This window comes from Ursus maritimus, unplaced genomic scaffold (genome assembly GCF_017311325.1).
Source record: "Ursus maritimus isolate PB19 unplaced genomic scaffold, ASM1731132v1 scaffold_6, whole genome shotgun sequence".
Taxonomy (NCBI): Eukaryota; Metazoa; Chordata; class Mammalia; order Carnivora; family Ursidae; genus Ursus; species Ursus maritimus.
In genome coordinates this window covers 70218063-70234412 of record NW_024426774.1, presented here as the reverse complement: position 1 = coordinate 70234412, position 16350 = coordinate 70218063, and the positions used below count along the sequence as shown (strand labels likewise).

Sequence of the window (16350 nt, the reverse complement as noted above, 5' to 3'; positions counted from 1 at the left end):
TTCCATTAGGTTATCCCCCCTACTCTCACCCCAAACCCTCAAGCTGCCCCATATCTCAGAGTGAAGAATGGCCTTTTACTAAAAGGTGGCCCGCATTTGGAGCCAAGGTGAATTTTCCTAAATATGTGATTTCCCTCCTAGCAGCTTCTGCCGTTGTGCGGGAGGCCGTGTGACTTGCTGGCCTGCCCCAGAGACTCAGGGTGCGGGCTGGCTTGCCAGGCAGTGTCCTGGGAATTCCCTGTAGCATGCAAAGCAGAGGAAGTTGTGCACTGGGCTGGGAGGAGGCCATCCTCCGGGGCCTGCTCGTTTGTTTCCTCTTGCTCACACCCAGCCTGTCACACGTTTAGAAACTTTAGGAATTGGGGAAGAGCTTTGGCGTCTCGCCTACAGAGCTTTCCTGCTGGGATCTGGATCTGGCCTCGGTGGCTTAGAGCTGTTTCTCAGAGTGACCAGACAGCCTCTGACTTCTCTCTTGCTCTTGTTTCACACCTCCCTTCCCTGCGGGTCCCATTCTTGGTCAGGTGTGGACATCACTGTGCCCGCCTCCCAAGCTCTGATCCTTTAGCTGAACCCTGAGGCTCAGTCTGGCCTCCAGGTACTTGCAGGTTTTTCATCATCTCCCTTTGATGCTGCCTGGGTTTGGCCGCAGTTGATAGGGAGAAGCTTCTAGAACAGCAGCTGGCTGTCTTGGCTGGTCCTTAGCTTTTCCTAATACCTGCAGAATTCAGTGTGCTGTGGTAAAAGCTACTCCAGCACAGTCAGCCCGGGAGACGTAATCATCAACGCTTTCCACCTCCAGGATCACCAGAGCAGCTGCTCTGGGAAAGGGCATGTGCAGGTTTCTTGAGCGTGTCAGCCCCTATTTTGTGGTTTGGAACTCAGAGGAGTAGCCTGCAAGCAGTCTTGAGTGTGGGGCTGTTACCTTGGATATGGTTTTTGTTACAGACTAACCGAGCAGGATCAGAATGAATAAGGACCCCCCCACACCCTTGTGTTTCAAGAGGTAGATAGAAACCTTACAGATGCTATCACAGAAATGCGAGGTACGCGAGTGAGAACTGGTTGAAGACGATTTGTGTTTTGGACCTAGTTTTGAGTCTTCGGGGCCAAAAGGACATTTTAAAATCCACCCATCCACCCACCCACCCATTTGCTCATCCCTCCTTCCATCCATTTGTCCATCCAGCCTTGTTTGAGCAGCTGCCACGTGCCAGGCCATACTTGGCCGGGAGATACTGTGATGGGTTCCATCGTTGCCCCCGTCCCTGATGGACCTGCTGGAGATGGACCCAGGGACCTGGAGGAAATCCTGGTCCTCACGTCAGAAGGAATCCCGTCAGTCTGCTGAACCCCAAGTGTATATTCTAGTTTTTAAAAGAACGCTGTATCAGAACTAGTCTGATTTTCTCAAAGAGTTGGAGAACCAGGAAGTACAGAAGTCTTGATCGTTTCTAAAATACTCATCTAGGCATAAAAATACATGCGGAGGCAGACTGAATCCGTGGGTCCCTGTTTCATTCAGCTGGTGGAGAAATTGCTGCTGGTATCAGGTGCTCGGGAACTAAAAGGTCCTAAAGGCCTGGTCTTGAGTGAAAGTGGGCTGGACGGGTAGCCCCTGGGGACTGGAGCCTGCAGGTGAACTAACTGCCCTGTCCCGCATCAGACCCAGCCATTTGAGTCTTGAATTTGCCTTTCACAGTCTGTGTGGCCTGGGCAAGGTTCTTCCCTCCCTGATTCTTAGTTTTCTCAACTGTAAAATGAAGCTAATAAGGCCTTTCTGGCACAGAAAAAGCCAGAAAACGAACCCACAGTTCCCTGGTACGTTATAGATGTTCAACGTGGGTTTGTTTTGTCCTAATAAATGCTTGCTTCCGATTCAGTCATTTTAGAAAACAGGTAGGCTCAGATCAGGTTGGGAGAAAAATTGGTTTGAGGATACCATTCAGTTTAAGAAAAAAAAAAAGTGTTCTTGGGCTTGATTCCATTTGGGGCTTGGCAGATGAGCACAGACTGTCCCAGCTTTTGGCCCCTGGTTTGCTCTGCTGCAGGCCGCTACGGCGAAGGGTCTGGTGGCGCTGCCAGCTTGGAACAGGCGGTTCAGTAGAGGTGGGAGAGCCTCTCGCCCTCGCTGGCAGGAAGAGCTGTGATTTCTGCCGCAGAAGCCTGACGCGGCAGGAGAGTGGGGGCTGGCGTGGGGCTGGCCCAGGTCTCTGGGGGGATGGGACACGTCACAGAGCATGTTATTTCTTGGCTCTGTGGACTGGCAGCTTGAGAGCCATGGTAATTACATCTGCTGGTGGGGGACGACAGCATGAGCAGGACATGACGGTGCCCTCCGGGGAGGGGCAGGTGCCAGTCACAGACACTGCTGGGGGACTCCTTTCTGGGGTGCTTTTGTGGGGTGCCAGCAGCAGGCCCTGACACTGGGTCCTTGGCCAAGGTGGAGCAGCTGTGTCTGAGAACAGGGCAGAGCAGGGCCCTGGACACATTGCCCAAGGGGCTTTTTCCCTGATTGGGAAAACCCCGCCTGGAGTTTTGCTTTGGTTCCTCCATAAGCAGAGCCATCCCGGGGTCTCTGATGGCATGGACGAGGCTACTGGACACTTCTTCAGAGGCTTCTGGGGGTGAAGCCAGAATGTCTAGGTTCTAATCTGGGTTCCATCTATCTGTATGCCTTGGGGAGCTTCCCTGGGCCTCAGTCTTCTCATCTGTGCAATAGGACAATAGTACATGAGGTCATTGTGAGATGCCACTTACAAAGTACTCCACAAGTTAGTTCCCTTTCCTTCTCCCACCTGTTTGTGTCGAGGATTAGAAAGGAGAAACGGAGCTGGGTGGAAACAAAGGTCAATGCCGTCTGAGGCCCTGCAGTCAGCAGAGGAGCCGGACCAGCAGGGCAGGGGAGGCCCATGAGGCAGCAGAAGCCGTCCTGCCCTGGCCTTTGGAGGTGCAGCCTTACCTCCCAGGGACCTTGCCCAGTTAGTTCACCTTCTGGGACTCAGTTTCCCTTCTGCAAAGAGGGCATAGTGGTTTCCTCCTGCACCTCCGTGGGGTTACTGTGAGGCCGGATGAGATGTGACGGATGTGACCCTGAAAGCTGTTGCATGGCACACGGAAGGGATGGCTGTTGGAGGAGCGTCGCCTGCCTTGGCCGTTCCCCCACCGGCCCTCCCGTAAGGCCCTAGATTTGCTTCGTGGATCCTTCTCCAAAGACCAGATGTGGGTCGTGCTGGCAGTGATGAGCTGTTGGAGGAGGAGGGTGGCAGGTGCATGCTTTTTTTGGCTTTTCCTCTTTTGGTGTGCAGAGGGCCTGGGGTGAATGGCCTCAGTTTGGAGGAGGCTGCCTTTGGGGGGACAGCCGGAGGGCCCGGGTTAGGTACAGGGACAGCTCAGGAGCCCTGCCTGGGACAAAATGTGTGGACCAAATAAGGGCGAGGGATCCCCAGAGGTGGGGGCCTGGAGGTTGTGCAGGGAGGAACGAGGAGAAACTATTCTTTATTCCTCCCAGAGGAGTAAGGATGATGGTGAGAAGAATATGCAGTGTCTGCGTATTGCTTTATAGGTCATAGGCACATTCATACCTCTCTGCATTTGATCTGAAGGATTTCCCAGCGAGGCCATTTGAATGGTGGAGGAAAGAGCGACTGGGACTAGTTCAAAGCAGGCTGCTGGTGAATTTGGGAGCAGTGCTGGCCGGAGGGCGGTGAGCCCAGGGAAGGAGGGAACAGGACATCTGGGGTGCATGGGCAGTGACTGGAAGCCCCCAGAGTGTCTGAGGCCCCGCCCTCCATGCTGCACACGAATTCCTGCCCTGTCACTAGCCCCCACAGCTTCCTTCCTTTTGCCCCGTTTCCCCCACCCAGCAAGCACCACCACGGCGTTTTACCGCAGCCCTGCCCTAGTGCCATAACAACCAGGGCACACTTCTGCTTTGGGTTTTCCTTTGTGGAAAGTTGCTTCCCTCTTGACACAAGGGCCAGTTCCGGAGGCCCCCTGAGGAGACCTCTTCCCTGCTGTCTGCCTACTGGGAAGGCCCAGCCCAGTGCTAAAAATCCACCCCTTCCACCCCCCAGGAACACAGTCAGAGATACTCTTGTTTTAAAGGTCAAGGTCGAGGGCAAGAGGAGAAAGTTTACACACCAAGCCCAGAAATCTTGCTTAACGTCACTCATTGTACAAACATGGACCAAGGAAGGTGCGGGAGACAGCGAGACATGTCCCTGCCCCAAGAACCAGGGAACTGTTGGGCGTACAGGGGCTGGGGTGTGTGCCCCATGCTGGGAGAGGACAAGAGGGGGATGGCCTTGCCTGGTGGGATAGGTCAGGTTGACAGGTACCTGAGTTGAGCTGTGAGGAGCCAGGAGGCATCCAGGTTGACAGAGGACAGACAATCCATGGTGCAGAGAGGGAGCTGCGGGGAGTTCTGTGGGGCAGGGGGAGGACCGGGGGCTGGTTGGGGAGAAGCTGGCCCGGTGGGCCAGGCCTCGTGTCAGGCACAGAGAAGGAGGCTTGACTTTGTGCTGGGGCAGTCTGGAATGGGCTGGGAGCTGGGGTCTGCAGGGGTTACCCTCTAGGGACAGGCCAACCAGAGCTGAGGCCCGCAGTCACAGCTCGCTGCTCACCATCCCCAGAACGGATAGTTTCCCAGATCCTGCATGTGCCCAGCCAGGCTTCTCTCCATACTCCCCAGAAAAGCGCCCCCACCACCCTGCTTCAGACTCCCCGTGCTGCCCCCTTTCATCATGAACCCCTCTCTCCTACCAGGTTTGTTTGTTTCTTTTTCTTCCTTCCTTCCTTCCTTTCTTTTCTTTCTTTCTTTCTTTCTTTCTTTCTTTCTTTCTTTCTTTCTTTTTTTAAGATTTTATTTATTTGACAGAGATAGACACAGCGAGAGAGGGAACACAAGCAAGGGGAGTATGAGAGGGAGAAGCAGGCATCCCGCTGAGCAGGGAGCCTGATGTGGGGCTCGATTCCAGGACCCTGGGATCGCTACCTGAGCCGAAGGCAGACTCTTAATGGCTGAGCCACCCAGGAGCCCCATCTCCCACCAGGTTTCTGGGTCGAATTGCACTGAGCACAAGTACTGCTGCTGCTTCTGGGCTCCCTATTCCCCTCCCTGAGGGCAGGGACTGTTCCTCGTGTCCTCTCAGTGCCTCCCCTCTTGTCCTGGCTGCCTGGCAGGCCACCTCCCGGGGCCCCACCCTCAGGGGCCAGAGCCGGGGAGTTCTGGAGGGGAGGGCTGGAAGTGGAGGAGTGGGGAGGTTCATGGCCAGTTTTGTGTTCCTACTCTGCTTAGTCAGATAGCTCCTGCCAAGCCTCTCAGAATTTCTTCTCTCTTCCTGATGGTGCCTGTGTGGGTGGATTTCACTGGGAAGGAGGGGGATTTCTCTGGCACTTTTCCCTCTCTGCTCCTCTCCTCTTAACCCTTTGGAGTTCCTGACCAGCTCTTGTTTCTCAGGCTGGTACCAGCACTCGTCTTTCCTGGGGATCTCCTGGCATCCCTGCACCTTCTCCTGGGGCTGGTCCACGTACATGGGGTGGCGACAGCCCTTGCCTGCTGTGGCTGGAGGGGCAACCATCAGGGCCCCTGGCCGCTGGCCTGCCTTCCTGAAGTGCCCCCATGGGTGAGTCACTTCCTTGGGTCTTAGAGGCGTTTTGGCTCCCAGAAGCCTCTGGGAATGCACTTCAGGCCTGCACAACAGGACACATTCAGAGCCTGCAGTCTGAAGGCCATTGGGCTGCTTCTGCCTCTGTAGTCCCTCACCCTTGGGGGCCTTAGCCCCTGACCTGGAGGAGGGGTTCGTAATCCTGCCCAGAGGGAGGTTTTGAAGAGCATCTGTGGACAGGAAGGATGATCTGGATCCGACACCGGGAAATTGGTTTTAAGGGCCAGCAAGCTCCCTTTTATCCCAGCATCTTTGGTTCTGAGGTCCTGTGTGGGGAAGTAGAAGAGGGTGAGTCCCGACACACGAAAGGGGTTCAGCCTCTACTACAGAGGGAGAGGGGTACTAGGAGCAGCCAGCAGGAGCATCTGGCCGGGACCGAGCTTTGCTTCAGCTCAGATACAGCCCTCGAGGGTGTGTGTCGGGGAGGGGGGGCGGTCATAGAGCATTCCCAGCCTCGTCCCTGCCCTGTTGCTGCTCAGCTCAGGGACCCCATGATTCATGCTGAATTACTCCCATACCTGAGTGTTGTCCCCAGAGTGTGGGTTTACAAGAGAGGGTGGGACTGTAGGCCACAGAAGAAGAGGGTCCCAGATCCCCAGTGGGGAGATTTCAGGCTTGGTGATACAGAGCTCCCCGCTTTGGATTGTACAGTCTCCTAGTCCTAAAGTCTGTTTTCCATTACCCCCCTATCCCCCCCGCGCCCCCTGCCCAGCAGCTACCTGGCAGCTCTGAGCTACTGAACTCCTGAGTGCTGGACGCCGAGCACAGAGGCCGTGTGTGTGGGAGAGGTTTCTTAGGGAACTCAGAGGAGAGTTTTGTGGTCAGAAGAAGTCAAGGATCAGGTCTGGGTTGAACACAGGGGTGATGGGAAGGCGGTATGGGGCTAGGAGGTCCTTATCAGAAGGACTGGTGGCACCAAGGGGCCACAGCCCAAGCTCCCCTCCTGCGAGTCAAGCAGCAGAGCCACCCTCCTGATCCAGACACTTCCAGATATGACCTGAAGCTCTTTGTGAGTGGACAGTTACAAGCTCACAAGGAGCTATTCCACAAAACCGCTCGCCTATGTCCTTGGAAATGCCAGGGTCTGAAAGACAAGGGCTGGGGGACCCTTCTAGGTGAGAGCAGACTGAAGAGACGTGGCCCTGGGATGTGGGCATGGTCCTGGATTGGGTTCTGGGATGAGATAACTTCTAGTAAGGCCACGGCTGGGCAGATGGGGCGATCTGACTGGGAGCTGGTATTGGAGGTACCAGTTTTACGTTTCCTGAAATACCGGCATTCCTGTTGTGGTTGTACTTAGGAGTCCAGGGTCACGTGACTCTATCCTTATTGTCATATACTAGAGAGAGACAAAGCAGATGTGGTCAGTGCCGTCACCCTTGCAACTTTTCCGTAGGTTTGAGATTTTGCAGACTAACACATTGAATACCAGGAGCCCTGAGAACTGCTTCCTCACCCCAACATAGGCTATGGGTGGAGGTCTTCTCCCTGTCACGGGGGCCTTCGTGGGGATGGGGGAAAGGCTCTGGCAGATTCTGGGATCATGGCCTGGGTTAGCAGCATACGGGCGATGGTCACTGGGCCTTGGAGGCAGGCAGCCGCTGATTTTCTGTCCTCGCTCTTTCCCAACCACGTGCCCCTGCAGGCTACTCGGGATGTGGTGCTGAGCCGGGCCCCGGAGCAGGAGGAGGACCGGGCGGTGAGCCTGCGGAATGCTGCGGCCATCTATGACCTCCTGAGCATCACGCTGGGCAGGAGGGGCCAGTACGTCATGCTCTCCGAGGTACGGCAACCCACCCCCTCCCCAGAAGTCAGGTGGAGTCATCATTTGACCTCCTCCACTGTTCTTTCCTTGCCTCCGCCAAGGGCTACAGCTCAGTCCTTGGGGGGCTGGGCTTGGGACCGTTGCATTTCCAGGACTAGGAGAGCTGCCCTTCCCTGGCAAGACGGGTGGTTTTAGTTTTGGTTTTGGTTGTTTTATTAGTGTTTTCATGTCGTTTTCTTTCGAAAGAACACAAGGCATTGTATAGAGAAGCAGAAGGGGAGAATTTTCTATCTCTCAGCTTCCCACATGGATGACACTGTGTTTTGTGACTGTCTCTGCTGGTAGAGCTCTGAGCTTGATGTGTGTCAGAACCCTGGACCCCCTCCCACCCAAGCTGGACAGAGCAACCCCATTCTATTGAGTAGACCCTCGTGGGGCAGCGCTCTCGGGGTGGTGCCTCTCTGGGGTGAAAGCAGGGGGACCAGGGCACCACGCTGCCCCTCTCTCCGTTCCCCACGAGGCGAATGGCATACACGCATTTTTGAGTTTTCAGATCAGAGCTGGGATCAAAGGTGGCTCTGGGGCCCCTGTCTCCTGGCACAGGAGTGGGCCTCCTGGCAGTAGCTTCTCTTTCCATGTGGTTAGGAGGGTTTCTGAGAGGAGAGCTGGTGACTTCTGCCGAGCCCCTGTTTGCACCCGGCACCGTGCAACGTGCTTTTAGGTAATACCTTCTTGGTATACGGGTGAGGAAGGCAAGGCCCAGAGAGGTTGTTTCTTGCCCTAGATGGTGGAGGGAGTGCATCTGAGCCAGCACGTGAACCCCAGCCTCTGAGCTCTTCAAGTCCATGCTGTCTGGTCCCGGAAACTTCCCTCTGTCCCCCGCCCCACCTGACCATGGCCACATGGTGAATCCTGGCCTCACAGGCTGGCTTCTGCCTCCCTCATGTGGAAGCACTTGTAGTGTCTGCCGGATCTCACCAGGCCGCCCCTGCTTTGGGGTTGCCCAGGATCGGACAGGCCAGTGGGGCGGTCAGTTTTCTCAGTGGTCGTAGACAACAACAGAACCGAGAAAAGCCTTTCCATTTGAGTGGCTTTGTAGTTGGCCCACTCTGCCACTTCCTGGCCCTGTGACTCTGGCAACTCATTCACACCTCAGCCTCCTCTTCTGTGAAATGGGGATAATGGAAGAACCCACCTCCCAGGGTTGTTGGGGAGAGTGAATAAGTTAGGACGTGTAAAAAAACAGAGCGGTACCATGCACAGTAATAGTAAGTACCTGTTATTATTTTAATGGGATGTTCACATGTTAAAAACCCAGACCCAATTTCATTCCCTTTTCCTCATCACTCTGTGAGGCATTCCCATGTTATGGAGGTAGGAACCAAGGTCCAGAAAGGGTAGGAAACTTAGGGGAGGTCACACAGCATAACCTGCCCAGTGGCAGGGGCAGGTTATGCTTGGAGTTTCTGACAGGAACCGAGTATGGGCCTCTTGCAGCCTCCTACAGGAAGTGATTTGGGCAGTCATTGCCCTGAGGGGTTTTGAATCGGCTGGGAGTGGGAGGACCCCTGGGGGAATCGTGCTGACTGGCTCCCTCTCCTCAGTGCCTGGAACGAGCCATGAAGTTTGCGTTTGAAGAATTTCACCTTTGGTACCAAGTGGCCCTCTCCATGGTGGCTTGTGGGAAGGTAAGGCCCAGGGCATGTGGTGGGTGGGGGAGGTTGCACACCTGCCTTTGGGGCCTCTGCTCTCCTCTGGTGCCCTCCAGGGCTAGCCAGAGGGCATGGCTGTGAGTCAGAAATGTTCTCCAGCTTAGGATTTTCCTCTAGGAGAGTGAGGGGCAGCAGAGGGTCACACACAGACCCCTGTGTGAATCTGGTGTCCCAGGTGTGCAACTGTGAGTCTGTGGATGCTTTCCTCCTAGTACACGTGCACGCATGGGGCGTCAGAGCATTTCCACGTGTGACTTGATGAGTACAACGGCATGCGACAAGCGTGGGACACGGGTTCTGAGAAAGGGCGCATTCGTTTGGGCCATAGCTCTCTTCCTGCCCATCTGTTGTGGTGTCAGGAGAGGACCTTCCCGTGGAAGGACCTGCCTTGGAGGGAGAGGTTGAAGGGTGGAGCAGGCGGCAGCACCCACAAGGGAGTCTGGGGGAGAACTGTGCCAGGGGGTGTGGCCGGGACAGAGGCAAGGGGAGCTTCTCTGCCCAGCAAGGGGACTGACCTTATCCCGGGTCACCAGGGCCGCCTTTGCTGTCTACCCACCAAGCCCTGTTCTAGCACCCCCTGGTTTCTTCTCTGATGAGAATTACACTTACATAAGCCTCTATTTTGAGCAGTGACATGAAAGGAAAACCTTTCCGGAGCTGCGAGCTGAGGGTGTTAGAGCTGAGGATGCTACGAATGCAGGAAAGAAGGTGGCAGGAGCTTGCAAATCGTTCCAAGAGCTGTAAACACCCAGAGCCCTTTTGTGGGGCTGAGGGAATTCCTGCCCCCTCCCCCGCCCATCTGTGCCACCTGCCATTTCTAGCCCTGCAGCTCCGCTCAGAGGAGGGCCCTCCTCAGCTTGCCAGCACCTCCCCCACAAAGGTTAGGCAGGGAAGAGGAAGAAGAGTAGGTACCTGATAGGTGGGAAGGAGTCAGGGAAGTATAGTGAGAATCAAGTGGGGGACCTCCCACCCCCATCCCCCACTGGGCCTTTGTCTTCCCAGACCTCTTCCCCAGCCCCTCACGTTGACCACCCACCAGAGCATCCTAAATGCACAGACAGGGTCTACTCTGGCTCTGTGCTCAGCAGGCTCTTGCCAAGGCTCCGGTAGAGTTCCGGCCACAGATAGAGTGAGGCCTGAGGGAGGAGAGCGGGTGGGGCTGGAGCTCACATGGGGCCTGGGCAGGCAGCTCACAGTGGCATGTGACAGCTTCTTCCTGCCTCTGGGAAACAAAGAACCTTTGATCTTGCAATAGCGGGCATGGGTCAAGAGGAGAGGCCCAGGGCCAGGGTAGTGGTCCTCACCCTTCTGTGGGTCATGGACCCCTTTGAGATGCCAAGGAAAGCTGGGGAGCCCTCCTCAGAAGAATGCAGTATCCTCGGAAGTTAGCTTTAATCTCTGGCAGTGCTCCAGGAAACTCCCCAGTCAGGGGAGAAGGTGTTAGCGTGGGAGATGTGGGATCTTCAACCTCCCTACGGAGAAGAGTCAGGCTCAGAGAAGTCCACACACAGTCCAGCACATCCCAGGATCCCGGGAGCTGCTGTCCCAGCCTGGCTCCTTCACAGACCAGCAAGGTGGGCACGAGAAGGGGCTTACAGGCAGGATGTTGGGGTGATCAGTGAGTTCCTCCCACCTGAGGCCCCACAGGCTGGAGACATTGGGTTATACCCATGGCTGCATTTGGTGCAGCAGGAGATTGTTCTGGAATCGCACTCTCACCCCCTCGGGAACCCTGCACACCAGCTCAGTCTGCCTGGTTGGCCCAGGCAGCCCTCCTGCAGAGAGGCCAGAGGTGGCCTCTGCCAAAGCCCAAGGTAGGAATCGAGGTTCTGTACCCACACTTGTGCCAAAGATATGGCTGGGAGGATGTATATACATCTGACACCTCAGCCTGCAGGAAGAAAAGACGAGGTCCATGACATGATTCGGGCGCTCCTTCTCTTGGTCTCCTCAGCAGTCACATTGGCTGTGTTGCTAGGTAACCAGCATGACAAAAAAAAATACAAGAAAAACCAAGCTGCCTGCCCTGACTGTGGAGTCCTCCGATGGCTCCTGAAATAGCAACGCTTTGTGGTCTTTGTGGGGTGAACATGGACGGTCAGGGTTGTAGAACCTTCACTTCAAAGTTAGAGAACCTTCAACCCTGCAGAGGTCAGCAGCCACCCAGGGAGGCCAAGGGGAGCCCGAGGCTTGCTGTGGTGTGTGGCCAGGGGGCCGTGGCTGGGGGGCTGGGAGTGGCATTCACAGGAGAGGTGGGTTGTCCGGCAACTCCTTCAGGCCCCTCAGAGGCCCCCTTCGCTGCAGCTCAGGCCGGTCTCCCAGCCTGCCGGAAGAGGTCATCTGACGCCCGCCTGTGCTGGCTCTCACACCTTGGTGGTACCTCTGGAGGCGCTGGGGAGGGTGAAAGCCACCGAATGGTGAGGAAGCCTGGCTCACGTAGGGCTCAGTACGTGGGAACTGTGGTCACACACATGCCCCTGCCTACCTGGGGGTCGCACAAGTTCGGAGTGTGCACACTTGGGGGGAAGGGGTGTCACTGTTGAGTTTCTTGGAGAAGTGTCAGAAGCGCTCAGTGCTGTGTGTCTCGTGTGTGTGTGTGTGTGTGTGTGTGTGTGTGTGTGTGTGTAGCAGGGAGACCAAGGCTGCTTCTCCTGCCCAGGTAGTCACCACAGAGGCAGGATAGGGCAGTGGTTATGAGCGTAGAGCCAGACTGTTCAAACCCCAGCTCAGCCATGTATGGGCACTATGGTCTTGAACAAGCTACTTAAATTCTCCGCCTTTCAGTTTCCTCATCTATAAATAGGGGACGTGACTCACCTACCTCGTTGGAGAGTTGTGAAAATTAAATTTATAAAGCACTTAAAACACGGGATGGCAGACTTTCTGTACAAGGTCAGATAGTAGACGGTTTTGATTTTGCAGGCCAGTCTCTGTGGAAACTCGTCTACTCTGTCATAAAAACAGCCGTAGGCAATACATACATGAATGGGCGTGGCTGAGTTCCAATAAAACTTTATTCACAGGAGCAGGCAGAGGGCCGCATTTGGCCTGTGGGCTGTGTTTTGCTGAGCTCTGACTTCTAACAATGCGAGGTGCATAGTAAGATCTGAATAAGTGTCAGCTGGTGTTCTGTTTCTCATTGTGACCGGGAGTCTTGCTGCCTGCCTGTGGATGGTCTCCCCGCCTCCCCCTCGTCCCCCTCGTGGCCATTCTCAGTAGGTCCATTCTGGCCCCATCTCTGCAGCTGAGTCCCTGGAGCCTTGGGGGGCCCCAGATTCCTGTCTGGAGGTTCTCTCTGCCTCTGCCAGCTTAGCTTCCCTCCTTGTCCTCTGCCAGTCATTATGCCCCCTCAACTCCCCACCACGGCCCTGCCTCCAAGTTCTGTGGAGCTTCGGCCTCATCTTGTCACCTATAAACCAAGGCTGTTGAACTCAGAAGTTTGAAAGAGCCCCTTTTTGCCTCTAAAATTTCTGTGGTTCACATTTGAATTCCTTTAGAAGCGCTTGCACCTGTCGTGACCTTAGCTGTTGGCGCATCACCGGGGCAAGGCTCACAGCCTCCAGTCTCCAGCTGCAGAATCTGAGGCCTGGGAGGGATTTGTCTGCCAACGTGACCTGGGCTCCTCCCACTGGGCCCTCTTCCTGCCTCTTGGGAGGAAAGGGGTGCAGAGCAAGGACTGGCGACTTGGGAAAGCACCCCCCCCCCCGCTGTAGGCACAAGGTACCCAGTCTGTCGAGACCAGGGCTGCCAGTGATGGTGTCATCTGCGCTTTCTTCTGCAGTCGGCCTACGCCGTGTCACTGCTGCGGGAATGCATGAAGCTTCGACCCTCGGACCCCACCGTGCCCCTGATGGCCGCCAAGGTCTGCATCGGGTCCCTGCACTGGGTAAGTGAGCTGTGGGGGCAGGGCCCAGGTCCCAGAGGCTCCTGTGGAAGGGTGGCCGTGGGCATGAGATCGGGGCACGCGCATCTTGCTATGTGAATAAGGGGTGGGGGGTGCTTGGGGAGCTGTGAGGCAGACAGGCCTGGAAGGAGGAATCTTCTGAGAAAACCAGCCTCCGTCTGCAACAGTAGGTCCCCCAGCTCAGGCTGGCATCAGGTTTATGGTTCAGTCTTGAGATGTGGTCTCCAAAAAGCCAAATGTGGGGGGGGGGGGGCACCTGCCCAGCAGTGCAGTAGTGGAGGACTTGGAGCACTGGGCCGGCCATCGTTCGGACGGAGGCTCACGTTACTACAGGGGGCAGTTCTGCATGGGCAGGACTAGAGGGTGGCCTCTTCTTTTGAACCCCTTGTTCCTTTTGGCTCCAGCCTGTGGGTCCCTGCCCTGTGCTCAGCTGCCTGCCAAGGGCTCTGCTAAGGCGGCTGAACAGTCAGGTACACCCTGTCCCCACAGGCCGGGCTTTCCTGCAGCGGTGCTCTGAGTTCCTCACAGAGGCCAGCAGCGTGGAGCCGTGAGAGGCACTGGGCCCGGGGCCCTCCCCTCCCCAGGCTCCCTTGGTGGCTCCTCTGAGCCTGTGGGGTCCTGGGGTGGAGCCTCTGCGAAGGTGTCTCCTCCTACTGGGAGCTTCCTTGAGCCCACATCAGCCTCCTGATGTCAGGGGACATTCTAGAACAAATGCATCCTGTCCGGCCTATTGGCCGTCTGCCCCACCCACCTCTGTTCTCTCCAGGCAAAATCGCTCCAGTGCCTTCATCTGCCCTCCAGGCCCAGTGTCTCCCCAGAGGGAGCTGCTCCCACACACAGTCCTCCCCTGACTTTTTTCCCAACCCCCCAGCCCACTCTCACCATGGTTGGGTGCCCAGCTTGTTCTAGGCACCAGAGGCCAGGCTCCAGGTGCATACAGCAGGCGCTTCAGAATTAGTAGCCTGTCTACCTCCTGCTGCCACTCTCCCCCCTTAGGCATCCAGCCCTAGGAAGGGAGACTCCTGTGTTCTAAGCCTTCCTGCCAAGTCTCCCAGGGACTGGAGGCTGGCCCCAACCCTCTCCTGGGTTCCCGCCTTGCCACCGCCCCTGGGGGCCTTGTCCTCTCTTTGCTGCAGAGAAGACTGCCTCCCTAGCGTGAGGAGCAGCGGGGAAAGAGCACCTCCCCCTCTGTCTCCTGGTTCTCACATTCCTGTAGCTGAAGTGCCTGCATGGCCCGGCGTGGCCTCATTCACTGTGAGGGATAAGGGGAGGGGTGCGTCGGGCCCCAGGCCCTAGAGGGTGGTTCTCGTGAGGGGGACGTCGGCAGAATGACCTCTCACAGGCTCCAGGCATTAGGAAGCGGCTGCGCCATGAGGTGGGTTAGAGTTTCCCTGCCCACCCCCCGGGTGGTCTTGGTACACAACCCAACCTAGCTGTGCCTCGGTTTCCTCATTCATAAAATGGAAAGAGTAACAGTCTGTTCCTCATATGTGGCATAAATGACATAAAGTATGTAGAAGGCTGGACGGTCAGGAGATGCACAGAGGAGGAGGCCTTGGACCGCGGAGGGTTCAGGCCAGTGGAGGGTTCCTCCATCACTGTTTGCTTTCCCCACCCCGTGATTATTGGGGAAACCCCCTGCTCCCCATGTCTCTCCAGGGGGCCTGTTGGCATCCTGCATCTTACAGGTGGGGAGCTGTGGGGACGGGAGTGGTATGCGGGTACCAGCAGAGACACCCAGACTGCGCACTGGGACAGAGGGCTGTGATGGGAGCCAGGGGACACGGAGGTGGGGGGGTGGGGGCTCGCAGACCCCTCACTCACACTCCTGCATGTTCCAGGGGCTCCTCAGAGGGGCTCACATCCTTCACCGGACGAAGCCCCAGGTACCCGCCTCACCGAACTGCGGCAGGGGAGGACCCCTGTCCTTCCCAAGGCCACCAGCTCTGAGGTGGCTGTGGGTGTCCACCCAGCCGGCAGCCGCCCTTGCCAGGAAGCCTAAATTTAGGCCTTCCCGCCGTGGAGGAGCTGTTTCCCTCAGCAGCATAATTACAGTCATTACATGCATTCAGATTACATGGTAATAAAATTAGGATCCAATCAGTCCAAATTGAAATCAGATGAGTTAGGAGCAAAGTCATCAATGACAACATAAATAGAAAAGCCCAAAAGGAAACTTAAACATGCAGACTTGTCATCAGAATCGGGGAAGAGGGTGAGCTGTTTAACCTCAGCTGAGAAGCATGCATGGCTTTGGGGGCTGGTTTGAGGCAGGGTTTAAATTGGGTCCAGGCTCAAGCCAGGTCCCATTAGAGGGACAGGGGGTGGCTCCTGGCAGCCGTCCCTAACCTGGAAATCCTGGACCTCCCTAAAGCCCCCATTTATACCTGCCTGGGACACCTGGCACATTACATTCTGATCTCCAGTGTCTCTTGAAGGCGGAAGCTGTCTCTCTTGTTGAAACCCCAGCCCAGAGTTCATGTCCAGTGCTCAGTGGGTAGATCCTACCGGCCTATGAGCGTAACCACTCAACAGCCAATTCTGCTTTACATGGTACTTCCCTCCCTGCTAGTCGGGGACCTTCTTTCCTTACCAAGTCTGAGCCCTGAGCCTCTCTCCCCAGCGAAGAACACTGCATGTGGTTAGATGTCTACTCATATCTTCTAGAATGACTCTCACCCCAGCTGGCTGGGAGGGATGGGTGTGGGAAGTCTGCCTCTGGTTCAGCGGTTCTCAGGTTCCCAAGCTGGCGCTGGGCAGAGAGCAGACCATGGGTAGCTAAGGGCAGCCTGTTCTCCAAGGAGGCCAGGAGAGGGTGGCCCAGCACTCTATTCCGGGGCCACAAGGAGGAAGAATGTGTCTGACCTCGACGGGCAGAGGGGTGCTGGTGCTTGGGACAGAGACGGTTCCTGAAAGGCATCTGAGGCCACCTCTGTCTTTTGCCATTGCAGCTCTTCTGGCTCACGGCAGCCCCAGTAGGCCCAGCCATTGCCCAGCCAAGCTCCATGAGCAGGGGACAGAAATCTGGGGGTGGACAACTTGGCCCGGGTTGCAGGAAGGGAGGCTGAAACTGGGACATCTGAAAAACGAGCCGTGCTGGGTGAAACCGGCCTGGGTGGCTGTGTGCCCAGAGGTGGAACACCTGCTGTCCCCACGTCCTGTCCCCATGCCCAGAGCCAGCGTGGGACGCCCAAGGCTGAGCCTGGGTCTGAGAGCAAGGTGGCCCTCGAGTCATGGTGCACCAGGCAGAGGGACTGCTCAGTCGCAGGCTGGCTGACACAGGGTTTGCTGCAAGGTGATTGC

General features: G+C 56.4%; 1 protein-coding gene across 2 annotated transcripts in view; it reads left to right on the top strand.

Annotated features, from left to right (window-relative positions):
- Positions 1-16350, top strand: part of TTC7A (tetratricopeptide repeat domain 7A) — a 115238-nt gene that overhangs the window by 47404 nt on the left and 51484 nt on the right. For both annotated transcript variants that reach the window (XM_040623505.1, XM_008699839.2), the window contains 3 exons: positions 7312-7449; positions 9036-9119; positions 12925-13029. In XM_040623505.1, the coding sequence (XP_040479439.1) occupies positions 7312-7449; positions 9036-9119; positions 12925-13029 (327 nt within the window). The remainder of the gene's footprint in view (positions 1-7311; positions 7450-9035; positions 9120-12924; positions 13030-16350) is intronic.